The 23044-nt window shown below is 59.3% G+C and overlaps 1 protein-coding gene across 2 annotated transcripts; it reads left to right on the forward strand.

Annotated features, from left to right (window-relative positions):
* The first annotated feature begins 2344 nt into the window (after positions 1-2344).
* FAM20C (FAM20C golgi associated secretory pathway kinase) lies at positions 2345-22523 on the forward strand. 2 transcript variants are annotated; one of them, XR_009545003.1, is made up of 11 exons: positions 2345-3149; positions 4288-4466; positions 7155-7233; positions 17762-17854; positions 18592-18707; positions 19630-19810; positions 20090-20199; positions 20306-20387; positions 21046-21105; positions 21568-21877; positions 21917-22523. XR_009545003.1 is itself a non-coding variant. In XM_016189066.2 (10 exons), exons 1-10 carry the CDS (start codon positions 2698-2700, stop codon positions 21815-21817), a joined length of 1602 nt encoding a protein of 533 aa, XP_016044552.2. In that variant the 5' UTR covers positions 2345-2697; the 3' UTR covers positions 21818-22523. The 2 variants fall into 2 exon arrangements, 1 of the variants encoding a protein (XP_016044552.2); XM_016189066.2 differs by having other exon boundaries at positions 21568-22523.
* Positions 22524-23044: the final 521 nt, after the last annotated feature.

Below are 23044 nucleotides of genomic sequence, written 5' to 3' on the forward strand. Positions count from 1 at the left end.
ACCTCCCAAGCTGGAGCCCTTTTCTCCTTCCTTTCCTCTGCTTTCGCTTACGCTCTCATTTTTCAAAACCAAGAGTTGGGGTGGCACACCTGGCTGAGTGCACACATTACCGTGTGCAATGACCTGGGTTCAAAGCCCCAGCCCCCACCTACAGGGGGGAAGCTTCATGAACAATGAAGCAACATTGCTGCTGCTGTCTTTTTGTCTCTCCATCTCTATCTCCTCCTTCCCTCTCATTTTCTCTCTATACCCAATAGATAAATAATATTCAAAAAATTAATTAATTAAAACAAAATCAGAGTGACCAGGGGTGGGGTCGGGCAAGGAGCTGAATTGGAGCTTTTGGGATGAAAGCAAGTTCTCTGCACAGTGAGCCCTTTTGTCAGCTCCCAAACCCTCCCCCTTTATTCATCTATATTTTTGTGAAAGAGAAGAGAGACAGCACAGCATCATTCCATCATCCACATAGCTGTCCTGGTGCTGTTTGTGGTACTCACATGTGGTGGCAAGGCACAGACCCAGGGCTTCAAGTCTGGTCAGATGTCCTCTGCCTACTAAGCTACCTCCAAGCCTGGGTGCTGTGCATGTGAGAAAGAAGGACCAGTCTCCAGAACCCCGGGCTTCCATGGGAGCAGCAGTGGTACAGCTACTGACCAAAACAGGAGAGCAAGGTGGTGCTTATCCAGGGGACAAACACTGCCCCAGTGCTACCTTTGGGCCCTCACCCCCATGCAGGGTGCTGGTTTCTCCCGCTGTCGGCTGCACCCCACTGGCCCTGGTACTCCACTGGGTCCTGGCCAGCGGTGGGGGCTCACACACCCTCTGGTTCCCCAGAAGAGCATCAGGGCCCTCCCCACATACACATGCCAATGAGGACCACAGCCTCCTGCCTGGGCCCAACAATACCACTCCTGCCCCCAGGCCTGAGACTGGCCGAGGTCACCATGGTCAGCAGTAAATACGGCCTCCTCATATGACTCATCCTTAGCAAACAGGCTGGGTCTGGCCATAGCAGGGCAGACACTGGCCTGTCAGCTGGACTGGGGGCTCGGACGCTGCTCTGGTCCACTCTCTCCTCCTGGGGGCACTCTTCAGGCCCCTTTTCCAGGTTATTCCAGTTTCTGGACACCTGGGTCAGAGTGGGTCCTGTGGTCCCAGAGTGGGACCTGCGGTCCCAGCTCTGCTTTGCCTCGAAGAAGCATATTGGTGGCAACACAGCAAAGGCCGGGCTACCCTCAGGGCACTCAGTTTGGGCAGTGCTTTGCATGGGAGGGGGGAGGTACAGTGGACAGTAGGCAGGCAAATGATTGTGAGACACCCTGTCCCCAGAGGGTGGGGAGATGTGAAACCAGGGTCCAGAGTGGCTCCCAGCCCTGGGAGCTCTCCCAGAGGCACTGCCCTGTGGCTTCTGCCCTGGCCCAGGAGTCCCCACTGAACTCTGGGTAGCCCTGCCCACAGCATAAATTTTCATCCAAAGGGTGCTGGGGCAGTGTGTGTGTGGGGGGCACCTCTCCAGGTGAGAGCTGCCTTCACTCTGCACCCCCCCATGACCCCCACTCTCACTGCTTGCCCAGGCTTCAGAATCAGAATCCCTGCCAGGGTCTCGACCTGCTTTGTCCAGCTCCTGACCACCATCCCCCCCCTCCTCCATTCCCCAGGTCCGTTATTGTCCTCACTGTGGCTTCAGGTCAGATCACCTCCACATGATGGCAGTCAGTGGGAAGGGGGCTGATTCTGTGCACTGGAGGATGAACACGAGTGTGCTGGCTCAGCCTAACGTGTGCACACAGCAGCTCTCACAAGCATGCCATACTCACCCCCCAGCGCCCTCCACTCCAGCGACCTCAGGTGCAGGATGGGGACATACATCATCCTGAGGACTCTGGCTGCGGCCAAAGTTTCTTGGTGAACCCCTCTTCAACCAACCACTTGGGGTGCACAGAGCTGTGGGGCCCAGGGGCGCGGGTGCTCAAGGGCAGATGGAGGGTGGGGCACCAGGGGCAAGAAAGCGCATAGGGTCTGGGTGCCCCTGGGTCTGAAGGTACACACGGCGCGGGTGCCCAGGTTGGAGGGTTCACAGAGACTGGGGGGTGCGGGGGGGGCCTCACAGGGCAGGGGGCGCACGGGCCTGGGTGTGCACAGAGCGGGAAACTCACGGGGCGGAGGGCGCACAGAGAGGAGGGGGCTCACAGGAACTGGGGTTCACAGGACGGCGGAAGCCGGGGTAGGGGGGGGCAGTCCTCGGGGACTCGGCCACCAGACCTCTCCCGTCCTGACCGGGACTCCCTCGGGCGGCCGGGGCCCCGAGGCGCGGCCAAGGGAGGAGACGGGGAGGCGCCAATCCGCCGGCGCTGACGCGGGGGGCGGCTCCCCGCGCGCGGATATCAGCCGGCTGGCGGCCGCGGGGCACGGGGCGCGGAGCCGGGGTCGTGCACCTGCCCGGCCTCTCCGTCCGCCTGCCGGAACCCTCCCTCCCATCCAGGAACCTCGCCGAACCCCAGCCGGAGCCCCGGGTCTCAGGGGACAACGCATCTGTGTCGCCCCGGGGCCCAGACCCCCCTGTGGACAGCCCCCGTCGGACATGGGCGCGGCGGCGGGGGGCCGCCTGTGCGCGGCTCGGCCGCCCCGGCCCCTACCCCGGGGCCCCCTGCGCGCCTAGCGCCGCGGCCCAGGACCCGCCCGCCCCGAGGCCCCGCCATGAAGCTGGCGCTGCTGCGGCGGCTGCGCGCGCTGGTGGTGGCCGGGCTGCTGCTGGCCGGCGCCCTGCACGTCGCGCTGGACCTGCTGCCCCGCCTGCGGCCCGCGCGGCCCCGCTGCTCCTGCGCCCTTGGGGCGCCCCGGCCCGCGCCCGCCCGCCACACGCTGCGCGCCCTGCAGGACTTCAGCGCCGAGCCCGCCAACCTCAGCTCCCGGGGGCTGGAGGGGCCCCCAGCCGACGACCCCCGCGCCCCGCGGCCGCCTGAACGCCGCCGGCTGCTGCCCCCCGCGACCCCCGCCACCCCTGGGCCCGCCCGCGCTCCACTCCTCGCCAGGCTTTTCCAGCACCCGCTCTACCAAGTGGCCCCACCACCCCTGGGCGACAACGACGTGCTCTTCAGCGTCAGCGGCGACAGCAGGCCCAACCTCAAGGCAGCCGAGGGCCACGACTGGTGAGTGGGCATCCTGCACCCATCTGGCGGTCCTGGGCCGGGAAAGGGGTGCAGGCCGAGGCCAGGGCCCCTGCCTACTGTCCTCTGGTCCTGGAGCCCAGCTGTACAGGGGATGGTCGGTGGGAGCCAGGTCACTAGATGGGCAGCAGAGTCCACAGCGAGCCCAAGCCATGCCTAGGACTGAGTTGCCCTCTCCAGGGAGCTGCTGGGGATCCAGGCACACTAGGAGTTTGGATTTAGGATGGACAGGGCAGTGCCAACCAAGGAGGCTGGACAGGGTTTCCCTGGCTATGTGCCCTCGTGGGGCCGGGTGACAGTACCTGTTATAGACACCCCCATCTCCTTCCCCCACCCCAAGTCACAGAACAAGCAGATGCTGCAAGCCACAGGTGACACATTAACCCGCAGAGGCCAGAGCAAACAGCTACCTGCCAGGTCACTCAGGCAACTATGGGCAGCCAGCTCCATGGAAATCCCTCACTCTCAAAATCCAGCCAGGCCCCGTTTCCAACCAGACACAGTGGGATCTGGTGGCCGTTTGGCTGTCTGTGGCCAAGTTCAAGGAAACTTGAGAGGCCAAGTGTGGGTCCCAGGCTGCAGGTGCACAGGGGCCAGAGGGCCACACCTGCAAGTGGGTTCAGTCTCAGGCAAGTCCCAGTACCTCTCCGGCCCAGCTGGCTGCAGCTCTGTCTGCCCACCGTGGGCAGTGACAGTGGGCCTCCACAGAGCCTGGGCTGGAAAAAGTTCCTCCTCCCCTCCTTCTCCCCACCCAGAACTGCTCCCATTAAAATCAGCTTTAGCTCTTGCATCATCCTCCCATTTGCTGGAACAAAAGCCGAGCCCGGCAAGGTCTGGCAGACGGGCGTGCCGGGGATCGCAGCCTGTGGTCAGAGGTGGGCTGCCTGCCTGCCCCCCACAGTGCTGACATCACGGCGGCTGGGTCCGGCTCACCCTAGTTATAGCCTTGTGCTGCTCTCCCAGTGAAGGTGGGAATTATAGCCCACTGTGTCATTAGTGCCCAGGATAGGCGCCTCAGGCCTGCCCCGGCACAGCGCCCGCCCCATGAATCTGCATCGTCCAGTCTGGGGAGCCCCCCGCCCGTGGGCCACCCTACTGACTGTCACCCTTCTGTGTCCAGGTCACAGGACGGCACTGAGGGACGTGGCCCGCTGCCCACAGGGGCCGCGGCAGTGGACGCCTACCCCAACTGGCTCAAGTTTCACCTGGGCATCAACCGTTACGAGCTGTACTCCAGGCACAACCCGGCCATCGGGGAGCTGCTGCAGGACCTGGCCACGCAGAGGATCACCAGCGTGGGTAGGTGCTGGGCCAGACTGGGGCAGGGCCACGGGCCTCAGGTGAGAGGCAGTCCAGGAAGGTCTTCATCAGAGTGCCCTGCCCACCACAGCCTACCCTATGGGAAACCAGAGCCTCCTGACTGCAGATGGCCCCCACCATGTGCACCCCTCATACGCCCCTAACCATGTGCACCCTAGCTATGAGAACCTTTATCTGTGTGCCCCTGTCTGCAGCTTAGTCCTGTGCACCCCCGCCGTGTGCACCCAGCTCAGCAAACAGAAGACATGAGGCTTAGAGGCTCTGACCAGAGAGAGCCCTGCTGTTCAGTGTGTGTGTGTGGGGGGCATAGCCAGGGTCATTCAGGCTCTATCCAGGGGGCCAGACACTGTTTGAGGGTGCCTGATCGGAGTGCTCTGGATCACTCCAAGGCACCTCCCACTCCCAGGCTCTTGCTTCTGAGGGAGGCTTGTGGGGCCCATGATCTTTTTTTTTTTTTAATTTGTCTTTATTTATTGGATAGAGACAGCCAGAAATCAAGAGGGTAGGGGGAGACAGGGAAGGAGAGAGACAGAGAGACATCTGCAGTACTGCTTCACCACTTGCAAAGCTTTCCCCCTGCAGGTGAGGACCAGGGGCTTGAACACTGGTATTTGCACATAGTAACATGTGCGCTTAACCAGGTATGCCACCACCCAGCCCCCGGGGCCCTTGATCCTAACCTGTAGGCAGCTATATGGAAAGGCCCCATTCATCACAGAGTGAGAGACTCAATGGGCCATGACCCAGGGGGCTGGACACTCATCCCAGGAGTCTACATCTGAAAGTGCCCCTCTCCACCCCCCTGGGGAAGAGAAGGTCCTTTCAGAGGTGAACAGAGGAACAGGAACTTTGCTCAGGTGTGTGTCTGCCCAGATGTAGCTGTGCCCAGTGCAGCCCTGCCTCTAGATCATCAGGAGCAGAGGGACCAGCTGTGTCCCTGACTGCAGGTGTCCCCAGGAGAACGGCAGTGTCTGTGCCCACATTCAGTTGGACACTTTGGTTGCAGATGCAGCTGCTGAAAGGTTGGTGGAGACAGGTTCTGGGTAGAGCTGTGTGCTCACTGCCACCCTGTGCAAGCCACGTGTGGGTCACCCCAGGGCCCATCAGGCCACAAGCAGGAGATGGTAGAGGCTACAACATCCATGGGAGTGCAGAGAGCCTAGAAACACCCTCCTCTGCCCTGTGCAGAGACACTGACACCACCATGCTGGCCTTGTCCTCAGCCACTCCTTTTCCAGTGAGCACTCTGATCCCAGATGTGCGTCTCCGTGCTCACTGAGCCTCGCCGGCGTGCTTGGGGATGTTGCCTGAGGCTCCCAGAGCTCTCCCACTGAGTGGCCCTGTTAGCTCCCCCAGTTCAGGATGGCTTGTTCCAGCCCAGAGGGAGGCGTGTGGCCAGGAGGTTATTTATAGCCCGGCCAGTGGTGGTAGCCTCCCTTCTACCATGAGGCACCCGTGGCTGGGACTGGTGATAATTAAAACCACTATCCTGCCCGTCATATATGCAAAGAATAAATGACACAGTGAACCACTCTGTACTTGGAACAGTTAAGAGGAGGAAGTAGTCATGAAGGCCTGCAGGCACCTTTGCTTCTCAAAGGCTCCAGCGGCTACATCCCACTCAAGACAAGGCCCCTGTGGCACTGAACAAAGGTACCAGCTGTGGCAGAAGCTGGCAGGGTTGGTCTAGCCAGGCCTCCTACTGAGAGGCCCAGGACCCAGGTGTCCTCTGGCTGAGGCACCGACTGCTGGGGCACCAGGAGTCCAGTTACCGCCTGGGGTCAGGTCCAGCCAAGCAGGGCTTTCTGGCTGCCCCAGGCTCTCCCTGCTGTCCCCAGAAAGAGCTGGTGGGGCCTGGACCATCCAGGAGGACAGAGATGTTGGGAGCAGAAGATGAAACCTGAGCTGTGCACCTTCTGCATGTAACAGAGGCCACTCTTGCCACGTGGGTTGCACCTGTGTCCCCCCCTGCTGAGTGCCCAGAGTCCGAGGCTTGTCTACAGCTCACCTGAGTGGCACCAGCCTCTCACCTGGATGGCACTAGGCACAGAAGCAGAGAGAGAGCCATGGGGAAGCCGTGGAGGACTGCAGGGGTGAAGAGGGGTCACTCGGGAAAAGGGCTTCTGGGACCAGGCCTCTGCTCACCGGGTGCCCACTTGGGCTGTGCCCATGGCAGCTTCATGCACCCAGCTATGTCCACCAGGCCTATGGGTGCCAGGATCTGCCCCATGGGCTGTGAGGGTGGCTGGGAGCCCATGATATGCCCAGACTGTAAGATGCCCTAGCACTGTTTTCAAGGAGAATTTCCATCAGCCCCTCACTTCCTGAGACCCTGAATTACACCGTGCCCCCTGTCCTCAGTGCAGGCTGGGGCTTCCCTGTCCGCAGACCTTCACCCACACAGAGAGACCCTGGCTGGGGCAGGCTTGGGGGCTCTGGCAGACCCGTGACAGGGAGGGAAGAGCCCAGGCAATAAAGAGCCTGTGTGGAGAGCCCCTGGCTGATTTCTGGGGGTGCACACACCCAACCATCCTTCTAGAAGACTACCCTATAGTCAGGGCAGCAGAGACCCCCCAGAATCTCAGAGGAGCCACTGTAGATACCCTGACTGCCCAGGAGCAGGCCCACAGGGGAGGTACAGCCTGTGACCCCTGTCCTTCCCTACAGCCATGAAATCGGGGGGCACCCAGCTCAAGCTCATCATGACCTTCCAGAACTACGGACAGGCACTGTTCAAGCCCATGAAGTAAGTGCAGGGGATAAGGTGTGGTGTGGCAGTGGAGGGATGGGGAGCCCCCACAATTCACCCTGGTACCCATGGTCTGTGGTTTCACTTGCGAGGGGCTTCATACACTGGCTTTGCAAAGGGATAAAAATGTCCACCCCCAGAGGAGGCCCCTCAGACTGGGCTGACTGTGGTCACTGATTCCTCTCTGTTTCTTGGGCTCAGCTCAAAATGGGCTGGAAACGGGTTTTTTCTTCTGGGTCTTTGGGGTTAGGGTGGGGACAGTCTTCAGGTGGGGGGACGGGTGAGGGATTGGCCTTCAGGAGATACAGCCTTTAGGTGGGGACAGCCTTTGGGGGAATGGCCTTGGGGGGTCAGCCTTTGAGGGGACAACCTTTAGGGTAATGGCTTTCAGGTGGGGGGCTGTCCTTGGGGGAACAGCCTTTAGGGTAATGGCCTTCAGGTGGGGGGATGGCCTTAGGGGGTCAGCCTTTGGGGGGTACAGCCTTTAGGGGAATGGCCTTGGGGGGACAGCATTCAGAGGGGGAATGGCCTTGGGGGCCAGCCTTTAGGGGTGCAGCCTTTAGGGGAATAGCCTTGGGGGGATGGTCTTCAGGTGGGGAGATGGCCTTGGGGGGACAGCATTCAAAGGGGGAATGGTTTGGGGGGTTCAGCCTTCAGGTGGGGGGATAGCCTTGGGAGGACAGCATTCAGAGGGGGAATAGCCTTGGGGGGATGGCTTTCAGGTGGGGGAATGGCCTTGGGGGGACAACATTCAGAGGAGGAATGGCCTTGGGGAGGTGGCCTTCAGGTGAGGGAAGTGCTTGGATGTGGAGAATGACAGGAGTGAGTAGTGAGTTCAGGAACATTTCCCAGGTTCTGCAGGCCCAGCCACATGAGGCTGATAGTTTGGAGCCAGGGGCTGGGAGTGGAATGGGAGGTTTGGGATGGGGCTCAGACTTGGCCCTATTCTCCCCCTTCCCCCAGTGTCTGGGGTGCTGGAACTGGGCTGCATTCCCAAGACTAAGCCAAGTGACCTTGGTCCAGGTGACCAGAGAACTGCATGGGCAGTGCTGATGTGGGCAGTCTCCACTGTCCCTCCTAGGTGGGCTCTGCAGGGCTGTGGTCTCAGGGATGTGCCAGTCCCCATCACAGCCCCATGGCCTCTCTGGCCAGAGACCCTCTCCCCAGCTCAAGGAGGACAGTCTCCTCCTCCTGGGCAGGTCCCACCTGCAGGTGGAGAAGGTGGGCTCCCAGCAGGCTGGTAGCAGTGTCCTTGACCTGTCCCCAGCTGCTAGGCTGTGTCCAGAGTGACTGAGATCCTGCTCTGCCCACTGGACGCTGGGTGCCTTGACCAAGCCATGAGCAGTTAAAATCCACAGGTAACAGTGTTGTTAAGAAAGGCTTTTTCAGGGAGTCAGGCGGTAGCGCAGCGGGTTAAGCACATGGACCGGCGTAAGGATCCCGGTTCAAGCCTCCAGCTCCCCACCTGCAGGGAAGTCGATTCACAGGCAGTGAAGCAGGTCTGCAGGTGTCTGTCTTTCTTTCCTCTCTCTGTCTTCCCCTCCTGTCACCAACAACGACGACATCAAGAACCACAACAATAACTACAAAAATAAAAAAAAAATAACAAGGGCAACAAAAGAGAATAAATAAATAAATATTAAAAAAAAAAAAAGAAAGGCTCTTTAGGGAGTCAGACGGTAGCACAGCAGGTTAAGCACAGGTGGCGCAAAGCACAAGGACCGGTATAAGGATCCCGGTTTGAGCCCCTGGCTCCCCACCTACAGGGGGTCACTTCACAGGCGGTGAAGCAGGTCTGCAGGTGTCTATCTTTCTCTCCCCCTCTCTGTCTTCCCCTCCTCTTTCCATTTCTCTCTGTCCTATCCAACAATTATGACATCAATAACAATAATAATAACTACAACAATAAAAAACAACAAGGGCAACAAAAGGGAAAATAAATATTAAAAAGAAGAAGAAGAGGAGGAAGAGGAAGGAGAAGGAGAAGGAGAAGAAGAAGAAGAGGAAGAAGAAGAAGAAGAAGAAGAAGAAGAAGAAGAAGAAGAAGAAGAAGAAGAAGAAGAAGAAGAAGAAGAAGGAGAAAGAAAGGCAAGGCTCTTTCATGGGCTCAGGGCAGAGGTGGGACCTCCCTCCAGTGTTGGAGTTGAGAGGATCCAGAAAAGGGACAGTGGACAAGACCGGGGTCCTCCAGAGTCATTCCTGGGGTCACAGGAAGCTCAGTGGCATAGGCCTTAACAGACATTGAGGAGCCTGTGGCTCACACAAGCCCCAGCATCCTCCATGCCCTCGTTTCCAGGTTGAAGATGGATTTATTTTTTATTTTTTTATTTTTATTTTTTGGCTTCTTGGAGCCCCTCATGTGTAGGGCTTCTCTGTCCCAGCCTGACTTTTTCTGAAAGAGACACTGAGAGAGGAGGAGACACCACAGCACTGGAGTTTCCTCTGGTGCCATGGGGCTCCTACGTGGTGCCAAGGTCATGCACCTCCCTGCCTGGTGAGCTCTGTTGCTGGCCAGTTGGAGGTTTTCACATCTGAGAAGGTGGCCTTCACAGCCACACAACCTGCCCCCTGCCCTTCCCTGTCCAGAAGTGTCCTGTAGTCACTGAGCTGTGCCCACCTCCATGCCACCCCCTGGCTGGGCCCAGAGCTATTTCTCCTCCACCAGGAAACTGGGACTTCCACTTCAGCCTGGGGCCTTGGACCAACAGGGCCTGTGCCCTGACTACTACATTGTCTCTCCAGCAGCCTGCAGAGTTTTCAGGCACATTTCCATGGTCCCCTTCTCTGTCTTCCATGAGGAAAGCAAGTCCAGTCAGAAGAAACGTTTGTCTGGTGTGTTTTGTCAGGAGTGTGTGAAGTTGCCAAGACAGGGAGCCAGCAAGCATCAAAGTCACAGAAAAGATTAAATAAAGTTCATTAGAACAGAGAAGTCAGGAAATAGTCACCAAGGAAGATGGCACTTGGGCAATAAAGAACCGGCTTCCGGGGGTTGGGCGGTACTGCAGCAGGTTAAGCACACGTGGCACGAAGCACAAGGACTGGCGTAAGGATCCCAGTTCTAGCCCCCGGCACCCCACCTGCAGGCAGTGAAGCAGGTCTGCAGGTGTCTGTCTTTCTCTTTCCCTCTCTGTCTTCCCCTCCTCTTTACATTTCTCTCTGTCCTATCCAACAATGATGACATCAATAACAACAACAATGAAAATAACTACAACAACAATAAAAAGGGCAACAAAAGGGAAAATAATAATATTTTTTTTTTTTTTTTAAAAAAAGAACTAGCTGCCACAGTGAGGCAGAAGTGGGGCCAGTGGATGAAGAGGAGGCCACTGAGGATATCCTAGGTTAGTGTACAGGGATTAAGAATGTTCTCAGCCAGTGTGCAGGGGTTGAGGATGTCCTAAGCCAGTGTTCAAGGGTTAAGAATGCCCCCAGAGTCTACATCGGAGCCCTCTTCCGTCATGGGAGGTCTGTGTCTCTTGATGGAGCAGGCAGGCGGTGGCAACCCTGCCTGTTCAGTCTCCTGACCTTTGCAGCCTCTAGAGGAGGTTTTATTTTTATTATCAGCTCTCACTGGAGGAGGAAATGGAGACTCAGGCACACACAGGCGGGCCAGGGTGGGCAGCAGCCAGGGCCAAGAGCCAGGACCTTCTCTCTCCTTACTCAGGACAAGTGGGCCCGTGAGCCAGGGGCCTGCTGGGCATTTCTGTTTGCCCACTGCCACTCGACAGTGCCCCTGCTTGGCCTGTGAGCCTGGCCACAGCGCAGGATGGGACTGAGTCTGAGTGAATGAGCACCTGGCCCCTGGAAAGCACCACTGTGGCTGCTGGCTCAGCCTGGGTGCCTCCAGCTGCCAGAGTCGACAGCAGCCTTGACAGTGTCTCCAGCACAGAGTCCACTTTCCTGGGGCTGCAGCAGTGCCCCTCAAGGTAGGGAGTGGGACATTGACCACTGGTGCCCTCTGGACCCTGCCAAGGCCTCCCCATGGCCAGTGTCCACCTAAGTCAGGTCTAGGACAGTCCTCCCTGCTTTGCATATCCTGGGGCAAGTGACCAGTGCCTGCAGACTGCCCATCCCCTATAGCCTGAGCTGATCCTGCCCTGGAGGGTGCCCCATGGGTGCACCGAAACTCTGGAAGTCCTGTGTGAGAGGAACTGGCAGCAGAGGGAATGGCCCCAGGGAGCCACCTTGGGCAGGGACAGCTTAGAGGGGGGCCCTGGGATGCTGCCTGGAATGGGTGGTAGTAAGGGGTGCTTGTGTGTGAGAGGGTGCCAGGAGGTAAAGGAGGGGTGCAGGGAAGTGATGGGGGTATGGGGAGTGGTGGGGCTGCAGAGAGGTGATGGGGGTACAGGAAGGTGAGGGGTGCAGGGAAGTGAGGGGCACAGGGAGGTAAGGGGTTGAGTGAGTTTTGGGGTTTGCATGTGGGTTTGGGGTTCCAGGCGTGATGACAGGCACTGCCTCACTTGTCTCACTCCTTGCTGTTGTGGTGCCCAAGTCCCCAGGTGGCTGTGTTTCTGTGCCGTCTTGATTGCCCTGGGCTGCAGCCTATCCAGAAAGTGGAGTTGCCCACCATATCCCAGGCACTGGGTCTCCTGTTCTCACCTGGAGACCAGCTGTGGAGAAGTGGGAAGTATGGGGCAGTGGATCTGAGCACCTCAGTCAGCTGGATGACTTAGAGCAGTAGCCCAGGAGGGCAGTTTTGGCCTAAGGGGCAGGCTTCTTAGGAGCTCTCTGTCAGGAACTGAACCCCTGCTAATGGTACCAGGAACCCTTCAATGACCCAGGAAGCTTCCTTTGACCAGGAATGCCTCCATGACCCAGGAAACCCCCCCTCAATGACCCAGGAACCCAAAGACCCAAGAATGCCTCCATGACCCAGGAACCACTGTGCATCTGTCCTGACTCAGGTTAGAGCTCCAAGCTGACCACCCTAGGGTGTGAGCCCAGGGGGCACTAGTTGAGACTGGTTGAGAGTGGGAACCCCAACTCTGCTGGTGAGCAGCCTTGGGGATGCCCAGGGTCCTGAAGGTGAGTGTGAGCTTCTGGGTTAGGGACTCAGAGTTCACGGTATGGACCCTGGAACAGGACCCACTGTTCCTTCCATGAAGAAGCTGTGTCTCCCAGCCCCAGGTGTGCCCAGGCCCCTGGCACACCCCATCCTGCACCAGTGACTGGCGTCCAATGCCGGGTGCTGCTGGGAGTGGGGAGGGGGGAGCGGCTGGGCAGGAGCACAAGGCCCCTTTGTGTGCAGGCTGGCTCCTGGGTCTGGCTAGGCAAGGCCTAGAATCTCCCTCCCGGCCAGGGCTGGCTCAGAGCTGCAGTGGTTGGGGGAGGGGAGGGGCAGCAGGAGCCCTCAGACTATCCCCCAGGACCCTTTCCAGGTGGGCGTCTGGGGGGGCAGCCCCACCTTCCCTCTAAGCTCAGGGATCCCTGACTCACCAGATAGAGGCACAGGAGCAGAAATTAGCCTTTCTCCCTCAGATAATCTTCCTGTCACTCACACTGCAGAACACAGTCACCATGTCATTACTGGGATATATTAAGCTGTTTAATGCCAGGTCTCCCACTGGCAGGGGCTGTGGGGCAAGAGGGGTCCTCACCCACCCCCTCTTAGTGACTGGCGTAACCCTTCGGTCTGGAGTCAGGGCCTCCCGCTAACCTGGACAACTGGCCAGGCTAAGGGCCGGCGTCTGTCTGTCAGGTGAGGCTGGGCTGTGGGGTCTAAGCTGGTTGCCTTGGGGTGGGGGGAGGGGAATGTGGAGGAGGCCCACGAGGCCCAGGAGATGGAGGCAGCTCCCCATCAGATCCCTGGGGCTCAAGGAGCCCAAAGCAGACCTCAGCCAGGAGCGAGCCAGAGGCAGCTTTGGCTTGCGGCCTCACTGCCTGCAGGTGTGCTTCCTGGGTTTAGCCTGGCCTGGGGTGGGAGCTGCGGGAACTGGTGAAAGCAGAGACAGGATGGGGAGCTCCTGGGCACTGTCTCTCCATGCCTCTTCTCTGAAAGTGCTGGAGAAGGGCAGAGGTCCCAGCTGTCCCTTGGAGGTGGAGGTCCTGGCTCCCACTCATAGGCAGGGGTCCCACTGCCACTGGGAGGCTCAGGCTCCTTGTGGTGGAAACGGTCCCTGTGGCCCCTGCAGACCCTGGCTCACTCTCCTTAGGTCAGCATCCAGTGTGCTACTGGAAGCTCTGGACACTCCGGTGTCCTGGTGCTCAAACCAGCAGTGCAGCCCTCTCTGCACTCCAGTGCCTCCCAAGATGACTAGGGTGACTGCCCACAGGAGTCCAGGCCAGCTCCACCCAGGAGCTTCCCATAGTCACACCCAGCTTCTCTGACCTCAGGGGCACAGACCCAGGTCTGGGGACTCAGGTCCCAGATGGCTGAACCCACACTGGCCTTCAGCCCCAGCAGGTATGGGGTCCATTTCTGGGGTCTGTCAGACCACAGGGTGGGGGGACTGCTCAGACCTGGAGGAGAGGGAAACAGAGAGACACCTGCAGCTCTGTCTCACTACCTGTAAAACTTCCCCCTGCAGGTGGGATGGGGGCTTGAACTGGGCCCTTGCATGCACTCTACCAGGTGGGCTATTCTGGGCCTTCCCAGTTCGTTGGCCCCTCGCTGGAGTCCACCTCCCTCTGACCCCTCCTCATCCACTGTGGCGGGCAGCTCAGCTGTGCCTGGCTTCTCAGCTGCTGGGCAGACTCTGGGCTTTCCAGCCATGCCACGGCTGAATGCTGACCGTTGCTGTGGGGACAACCAGCCAGGGAGGCCATGGCAAGGCAGGAGGGGCTCTCCATCCCGGCCGCCTCTACCCTGCTGTTCTGGCAATGGCTCGTGCTCAGATACCATCTCCTGTCTCCTTCCTGCACCCCCAGCAGGAAGAGCCCCAGGCACCCTGTCTGCCAGCCCCCAAGGGGGACTGAGTTCAGTACTTTTCCAAGTGCTTCCTTTCCACAACAGCTGCTCTGAGGTAGGCCAGGAGGTAGTGGGGATCGGGCCATCACAGTCCTCCTGTGCAGGGACCCCCATCTCTGCACCACTGTGGCCCGTAGAGCCCCTGTCCATTGCTCACAGGCAGGAGCCCGGGAGTATCTGATTAAAACCCAAGGAGGGAGCCCTTCAGCACCCTGTGCCTGTTGTCCGGCGGGGCACCCTGGGCAGCTGCATGTGCCGTGTGGACAGTGGCCAGGGAACACAGCCCTGGGATCCCTGGGCAGCGAGGTCACTGCAGACCACACAAAGAGTCTTTCAGCACTTGCCTACTCTTCCGGACTGTTTCCTGAAAGCCAGGCTATGGCCTCTTCCTGTGACCTATAGGGGTGGCATCCTCGCAGCCTCCGGGAAGGGTTGGGTCAGTGCCACCTGGGGCCAGGTGTACAACCTGCTCAGGGAGCCAGGTGAGGAGGGAGTGACAAGCAGCCTGGGCAGGCATCTTCACTCTGCTTCTGGCAGGGGACGCTGCCTGGGAGCATGGTGACAGTGGTGAGGATGGTGGAGGTGATGGCAATGGTGTGGATGGAGGTGATGAGGGTGAGGATGGAGTGGTGAGGATGGAGGTGATGAAGCTAAGGGTGGTGGTGGTGATGGTGGAGGAGGTGGAGGCAATGGTGATAGAGGTGACAGTGGAAGCAGCATGGGGGAAGATGCAGGTTGAGCTACCCTCTGCCCCCCCCCCCCCCCGCACCTCTGCCTTGCTGGCTGAGCTCTGCTCCTGCCCAACACCCCAGCACCCACCACATCTACAGAGTGTGACTTGGGTGTGGTGCCGGGCAGAGAGGGTGGGGGGTGGCAGTCCAGGGGACTGGAGGAGAAGGTGCTGGTAAAGGGTATGGGGTGAGGGGGTGGGGGCTCCAACATAGACTGGATGGTGTCAGGCAGGGGTGAGGAAGGCTGGAGAGGAGGGAGCATCTAGGTGCTGGGGTGGCAGGGGTCCTGGGTGGGACACAGAGCAGCACCCCAGCTGTGAACGGGGCTGCCCCTAGGAGCTGGGTACTCTGAGCCAGCCTGGGGGAGGTGCAGTAGGACACACACACACCCACCACCACCACTGTGGTAAGAATTCAGGGTGCCTGTGGTCCAGGAGGTGGCACAGTGATAAAGCTTTGGTCTCTCAAGCATGAGGTCCCAAGTTTGATCCCTGGCAGCACATGTGCCAGAGTGATATCTGGTTCTTTCTCTCTCCTCCTATATTTCTCATAAATAAATAAAAAAGTCTTTAAAAAAAAAGAATTCAGGGTGCCTTTGGGGAGCCCAACACCCTGCTCTCCTCAGCAGCCCTGTGGTGGTCCCTCTGTTCTGTGCTCAGGGCTAGGCTCTGGACGTGAGGTCCACAGGTGACCCCGCCTGAAAAGCCCCCTCCCTGGGAGTCTCTTTCTGGAGCCCAGAGGTCCCACACTGGGCTTGGGTGCAGTGCCTGTAGCCCCCCGTGGGAGAGGTAGCCCAGGAGAGTGCATGGCAGTCCAGCATGATGGGGTGTTGGGGGGCTCCTGGGGCACAGCCCTGACTGGGGTGCAGTGGGACTGCCTGGGAGGGTAGAGGAGGCCTATGTTTTCCAAAGGAAGCAAATTTAATCCACAGCAGACATCAGAGTGGGGTGGGGTGGGGTGGGTGGGGTAAATTTGGGTGATCCTGGAGTCTCACAAGTTCTGCGGAGAAGACTCTCATTTAAACCTGCACGCCCACTTCTGGTCAGAACCCACAAAAATCCTGGAGCTGGGGTGCCATAGGGAGGGCTGTGCTGGGACCCACATCCCAGCTGAGTCAGTGCTGTCTTCTAACCTCAAAACAATCCCTTCCGGAAGCTTCCACAGCATGTGGGCGGTAGCCGGCAAGGCCACCCTCTGTGGCTAGATCCACAATGTTTGTGAAAGAATGAAACTCCCTGTCAGCCCAAGCATTCCCACAGGGACTCTGGTTCTCCTGAGATGGCAGGGGCCCTGCTCTCACCACCCCCGGTCCTGCCTTCCGGACAAAGCCACCAGTTCAGGGGTGCCAAGAGATGGCACTTCTGGAAGGTTCTGTAGAGGTGTTGGTGTGAGCAGGGCTTGCCGACGACTGGGATTCAGGGCTCTGGGGCAGCACTGGGTGGGCCAGTCTCACTAAAGGGGTGTAGCACCCAGCACTGGCACGTTCCTTCCTGGAAGTTGCTGACTAAATGCCAGTGGCCGGCAGATCCAGCCACTACTGAACAGACACAAGTGTTGAGTCCACAGGTGGGCCAGCGCCAGGGGCCAGGCGAGGTCTTCTCAACACCCTCAGCTAGCTGCCAGGAGAGGGCTTTGGGGGGAGAACCAGGGGCTTTTGGGGCGCCCCTATTCTTTTTTAATATTTATTCCCTTTTGTTGCCCTTGTTTTATTGTTGTAATTATTATTGTTGTTGTTATTGATCTTGTCGTTGTTGGATAGGACAGAGAAATGGAGAGAGGAGGGGAAGACAGAGAGGGGGAGAGAAAGACACCTGCAGACCTGCTTCACCGCTTGTGAAGTGACTCCCCTGCAGGTGAGGAGCTGGGGGCTCGAACTGGGATCCTTATGCCAGTCCTTGTGCTTTGTACCACCTGCATTTAGCCTGTTGTGCTACCACCGGACTCCCAGCACCTCTGTTCTAATGCTGTGGGAAGTGGCTTGTCTGCAGAATCCCCATGGGAATTTAGAGCTGTCCCCTCGCCCGGCCCTAGAAAGTGTGTCTAGACTCAGCCAGGGGCTCTAGCACAGATGGAACCCTTGGCCATTGGAGTTTGGGTGCTGGGACCAGGGGCACCTGGCAGCAGCACAGGACAGGTTTTTGTTTGTTTGTTTTTGTAAGGTCAACAAATACATATATGCTTTCCTTATCTATTTTTGCCTCCAGGGTTATCGTTGGGGCTCAGTGCTGGCACTACAAATCCACTGCTCCTGGTGGCCAGTTTTTTCATTCTATTGTATAGGACAAAGAGATTGAGAGGGAAGGGAAGATAGATAAGAAGAGAGATAGGCACCTGTAGACCTGCTTCACTGCTTGTGAAGCATGCTTCCCCTGCAGGTGGGGAGCCGGGGGCTCAAACCCCAGATCCTTGCATGGGTCCTTGCGCTCAGCGCTATATGCATTTAACTAGATGTGCCACCCATCGTTCGGCCCCCAAATTCACACTGTTTTTACCGATCATTGCACTGAGATCTGAAGAAGCTGAAAATGTTAAAAACTACATTCCTATGAGAATTTTTAAAGTAATAATGATGAGCTTTCAGGCTAAGACTGTTATGATCCAAGGTACCTTGGATCATATGGGTAACATTTGGATATTTTCAGTAGAAAATAAAACTGATCTGTCAAAAAAAAATGTAGCTTGATGATGAGAGATGGCTCTTTTATTTGAAGAAAACTCTAAGCTTTACTTATTTAATCTGATAGGACAGAAAGAAATTGATAGGGAAGGGTGATAGAGAAGGAGAGACCTGCAGCATTACTTCACAACTTGTGAAGTCTCCCCCTGCAGGTGGGGAGAGCAGGACAGGTTCTGGAGCTGACCTCGGCTGTGCTCTTCATCTCTCCAGGCAGACACGGGAGCAGGAGACGCCCCCCGACTTCTTCTACTTCTCAGACTACGAGCGGCACAACGCAGAGATTGCCGCCTTCCACCTGGACAGGTAGGTGCCTCTCGCAGGTGACATCCTCCAGGTGAACTGCCTCCAGGGCAGCCCCCTCCTGGACAACCCTCTCCAGGCCAGCCCCCCCCAGATCAGTTCCCTAGTTCTCCTCCAGGTGAGTCCCCCCAGGTAAGCACCTCCCAAGTGAACTCCTCCAGGTGAGCTCCCCCAGGTGAGCCCTCCCAGGTGAAACCCCTCCAGGTGTCACCAGGGAAGCCTCTCCCAGGTGAGCCCCCCAGGCGAGCGCTCACTGCTCCAGATCAGAGGCCCTAAGGTAACCTCTGTGCACACAGCTCATCGCAAGCCTGGGTGCTCACCACCCACCCCGCCAGGACAGTGCCCACGGGTGAGAGGTGCTGAGCAAGTGTCAGCACAAACTGGACACCCAAACCCAGGGTGCCCTTCTAGGGTCTGCATGCCCCCTGTGAGGGGGGGCAAACACGTCCCGGAGAGTGGACACATCCATCGGGACCCCTGTACCTTGAACACAGGGTCACTGGCTTCACTCAGGTCAGAGGGCAGGGGTCAAGACCTGGCTCAGGGGTCAGAGGAGAGGGGTCACAGGCCTGGATCAGGGGTCAGAAGGTGGGGGTCAAGGCCTGGCCAGAGCATTTTGCTCAGGAGGTGGTCTCACCTCATCCTCACCTGGGCTTAACTGGGGACATCCTAGCCACGGGGTGGGGACAGAGCCTGGACAGGTGGCCAAGGGTCCCAGTCTGAGCTCTCCCCCACTGCAGGATCCTAGACTTCCGCCGGGTCCCGCCCGTGGCTGGCCGTGTAGTCAACATGACCAGGGAGATCAGAGATGTCACGAGGGACAAGAAGCTGTGGAGAACCTTCTTCATCTCCCCAGGTGACAACCTGCACCTGCCAGACGCTGCTGCCTGCTTCCAGCTGAGGGAGGTGGTGGCGGAGCCCAGGCCTGGCCAGAGCTGCCCCCACCCCCCACCCCGCACTGTGTGCACCTCCTGAGTGGTGCTGGGGCCACTGTCCTAGCCAGTGCACCACCTCCCTGGCTCTGAATGTCTTCATTTTGCTTTGTTTTTATTTATTTGCTTCATTTATTTGTTTTTATTGTCTCTGGGGTTATATCACTGGGGCTTGGTGCATGCAGGATGAATTCACTGCTGCCAGAGGCCATTTTTTGCTTTCTTTTTTCCTTTAGGATAGGGACAGAAATTGAGAGGGGAGGGGGAAATGGAGAGAGAGAGAAAGAGAGAGAGAGAGACCTACAAGTCTGTTTCACCCCCTCGTGGGGTCCCTGAAGGTAGGGCCTGGGGGCTAGAACCTAGGGCCTTGCCCACCCAGCATGTCCCCCGGGGTGCCCATGCCCGGTCCCCACAGGGAGCCAAAGCCCAGTCCTCTGCCACCCAATCCCTTCAGGGAGCCCTCACCACAGTCCTCGGCCTCCCCAGTCTCCCTGGAGAGCCCCCAGCCCAGTCCTCTGCCCCCCCAGTCCCCCTGAAGAGACCCCAGCCCAGTCCTCTGTCCCCCCTAATCCCCTTGAGGAGACCCCAGCCCAGTCCTCTGCCCCCTCCAGTCCCCTTGAGGAGACCCCAGCATAGTCTTCTGCCCCTCTGCCCCCCGAGTCCCCCAGAGATCCTCCAGCCAAGTCTCCCAGGGTTCCCCCAGCTCCACTGCCCCCCAGGAATCCCTCAGCCCAGTCACCCTGAGGAGTCCCCAGCCCAGCCCCCCAGAGGCCCCTCAGCCCAGTCACCCTGGGGAGCCCCCAGCCCAGCCCCCCAGGAGTCCTTCAGCCCTGTCCTCTCCTGCAGCCAACAACATCTGCTTCTATGGTGAGTGCTCCTACTACTGCTCCACGGAGCATGCACTGTGCGGCAAGCCCGACCAGATTGAGGGCTCCCTGGCTGCCTTCCTGCCCGACCTGGCGCTGGCGAAGAGGAGGACATGGCGCAACCCCTGGCGGCGCTCCTACCACAAGCGCAAGAAAGCGGAGTGAGCAGGGCAGGGGCTGGGTCGGGGAGCAGGGGATAGGGGCTGAGGCAGGAGCCAAGTCCTGGCTCAGAGACCCACCGGGCCCTCCCATGGCCACTGTCCAAGCTCTGCTCCCCTCAGAGACACCCACAGCCAGGTACCCAGGGCAGGGCAGCAGGGCTCAGCTCCTAGGCCGGCGCTCCTGTTGATGCAACCTCGGGCCTCAGGCATGGCACCCATAGGCCCAGGGAAGAGGAGACCGCCCAGCAGGTGAAGGCCACTCACACAGACTCCCCTCAGGTGGGAGGTGGACCCCGACTACTGCGAGGAGGTGAGACAGACGCCCCCATACGACAGCGGCCAGCGTGTGCTAGACATCATGGACATGACCATCTTTGACTTCCTCATGGGTGTGTGCGGCAGGCCGGGGGGGAAAACGCCAGGTGGGGGTGCATCCTGGGGAGAAGCCGGGAGTACAGGGAAGGGGGAAGCTCTGAACACTCTGTCCCCCCACAGGGAACATGGACCGCCACCACTACGAGACCTTTGAGAAGTTTGGGAACGACACCTTCATCATCCACCTGGACAATGGCCGGGGGTGAGCCATCCCATCCCCAAGGGGACTACCTCCCCCAAGACCTATATGGCTGAGCACCACCCCCAGACCCCCAGATGCCTGTGAGCAGAGCCTCTTGTGGCCTAGGGAAACAGGCACACAGGCCGGTGGCTTTGTGAGGGGCAGAGGCGCTGTGGCCAAGTGCCACCCTGTCCTGGGGGCCCCCACAGAGGACACACAAAGGATGTGTGGAAGTCAGTCACACCTGGGGAGTGACCTTGGAGTGGGGTGTGGGGGCAGGGCCAGGGCCAGGTAGTGGTCAGCACACAGGCTCTGCCTATGGCTGGTCTGGGGACACATCCAAGGCCAGGATGACACTAGCGGGCCCACACCCATTCCTCAGGGTTCGCATGGTGTCCCTGCAGCCTCCTCCTTTGTAGGGTACCCGCATTGTGGCTTGCACCTTGGGGCCCCCCACACAGCATCCACCCCCTTGCCCCCATGACCCTCAGTATTTTTATTTATTTATTTATTATTGGATAGAAACAGAGAGAAAATGAGAGGGGCGGGAGAGGAGGAGAGAGAGGGAGAGAGACTTACAGCCCTGCTTCACCATTCCTGAAGCTTTCCCCCTGCAGGTGGGGGACCAGGGGCTTGAACCTGGGTCCTTGCGCTCTGTGACCCTCAGTATTTTCCACAGGTTTGGAAAATACTCGCATGATGAACTCTCCATTCTGGTGCCTCTACAGCAGTGCTGCAGGTACACCCCCACCTGTTCAGGTGCCCCATCCCCCAACTGTCTTAAGTACCCTCATCCCCACCTGACACATATACCCCCACCTCATCCCACCTGCCGCAGGTGCCCCACCCCCCACCTGCCACAAGTATGCCCTCACCTGATCCTCACCTGCTGCAGGTGCCTCCCGCCCAGTCAGGCATGAGGAGGAGAGCTGTCCACAGCCTGAACCTCTCATCCCTTACACCCATGTCTGCACCCCAATGCCTCTCTCAGCCCTTCTGCACAGCTAGGAGATAGCTAGTGGGACCCTCTGCCCAGGACCCCTCAGAGCCCCAGATAGGCTGGGCAGCACGCCCCCCAGCAGGCACCCCTCCTGTCCTGTAGGCCTCATGCTGGGTGCCCCGGGAGGCAGGGGCAGAGGACCCCCAGGTGGGGTCAGTGGGCCTGAGGTGAGGGTCAGCACCCAGCTCTGGCTGTCCCCAGGATCCGGAAGTCCACCTACCTGCGGCTGCAGCTGCTGGCCAGGGAGGAGTACAAGCTGAGCCTGCTGATGGCCGAGTCGCTGCGGGAGGACCGTGTGACCCCCGTGTTGTTCCAGCCACACCTGGACGCCCTGGACCGCCGGCTGCGCGTGGTGCTGCGGGCTGTGGGGGACTGCCTGCAGAGGGCTGGGCCAGCCAGTGTGCTGGATGACGACCTGGGCCTGCTGCACAACGCCCCTGCCCCCAGGTAGTGATTGGTGCGGCTACTGCCCAAGCTAGGACATGCCTCCAGGCCCTGGACACACCCCCAGGTGCTGGAGGCGCCCCTCAGGCCCTGGACACATCCCCAGGTGCTAGAGGCGCCCCTCAGGCCCTGGGCACATCCCCAGGCGGGGCGTACTCCCCAGGCCCTGGACAGGCCCCCAGGCTCCGGACATGTTCCCCAGGCCCTAGACATGCCCCCAGGCTCTGGACATGTCCCCCAGGCCCTGGACATGCTCCCCAGACTGGATGGACATGCTCCCCAGGCCCTGGACACACTCCAGGACTCCAGCACTGGAGGCCAGAGGACAACGGCACAGAAGTGGACGTCAGCTGGGCAGTGGATGTGGTCACACCCTTCTGCAGGGAGGCCGCCCTTTTGTACTTCTGTCTGGGACCCATGGACATAGGCAGGGCCAGATCAAGGGCATGGTGGGGCCCTTGTCTGGATGCTCAGACAGCACTGACCCCCTTCCCCAGCCCTCCAGGATTTGGGGCTCCTGCTGGCCGTGGGAGGCTTGCCCCAGACTGTACTCTGCTGGGTGTGAGGGTGGCCAATGGCTGTCCTTGTGTCCAGCAGGCTGGGATGGACACTGGCCCCCCCATGGCCTGGCCACACATAGCCCCTCCCTTGGGCAGTTTTGTGGGAGTTTGCAGTGTGGAAACAGTGCAATAAAGAAACAGCAGATACGTGGGCATGTGTGAGACCCAAGGATGCCATGCTGGGGGCCCAGGGCCAGACACCCTTGATGGGCAGCTGCCCACTGGACAGTGGGGGAGAGCAACAGTCCCAGCTTTTGTCACCAGCCACCTGTCAGGGCCAAGCACACCTGCACCCCCAGCAACAGGGAGCCCCATGGCGGGGGGTACTGTGTGCAGCCAGAGTGGGATCCGACCCCTGGGGAGTTGTGGTGTGTTGAGTGCTGGGCTGGGAGTAGGGTGGAGAGTGTGCCCATTGTCCACAACTCCACTGACCCCAGATGGAATGGGGGACAGGACTCAGGACAAAGGGGTGGGGGACAGGGCCAGGACAGAGGGTGGGAGGATATTCAGGGCCAGGACAGGAGGTCGGGTCTTCCTCAGGAAGGAAACCAGGTGGAGGGGATGGCTTCAGCAGGTCCTGCCAAGGGGTGGTGACCACAAGCTGTGGTAGAGGCCAGGAGGAAGTGTGGGAGGAATCAGATGGTCCTAGAAAAGCCAGGACACCATAGCAGAAA

Source organism: Erinaceus europaeus, chromosome 15 (genome assembly GCF_950295315.1).
Source record: "Erinaceus europaeus chromosome 15, mEriEur2.1, whole genome shotgun sequence".
Classification (NCBI taxonomy): domain Eukaryota; kingdom Metazoa; phylum Chordata; class Mammalia; order Eulipotyphla; family Erinaceidae; genus Erinaceus; species Erinaceus europaeus.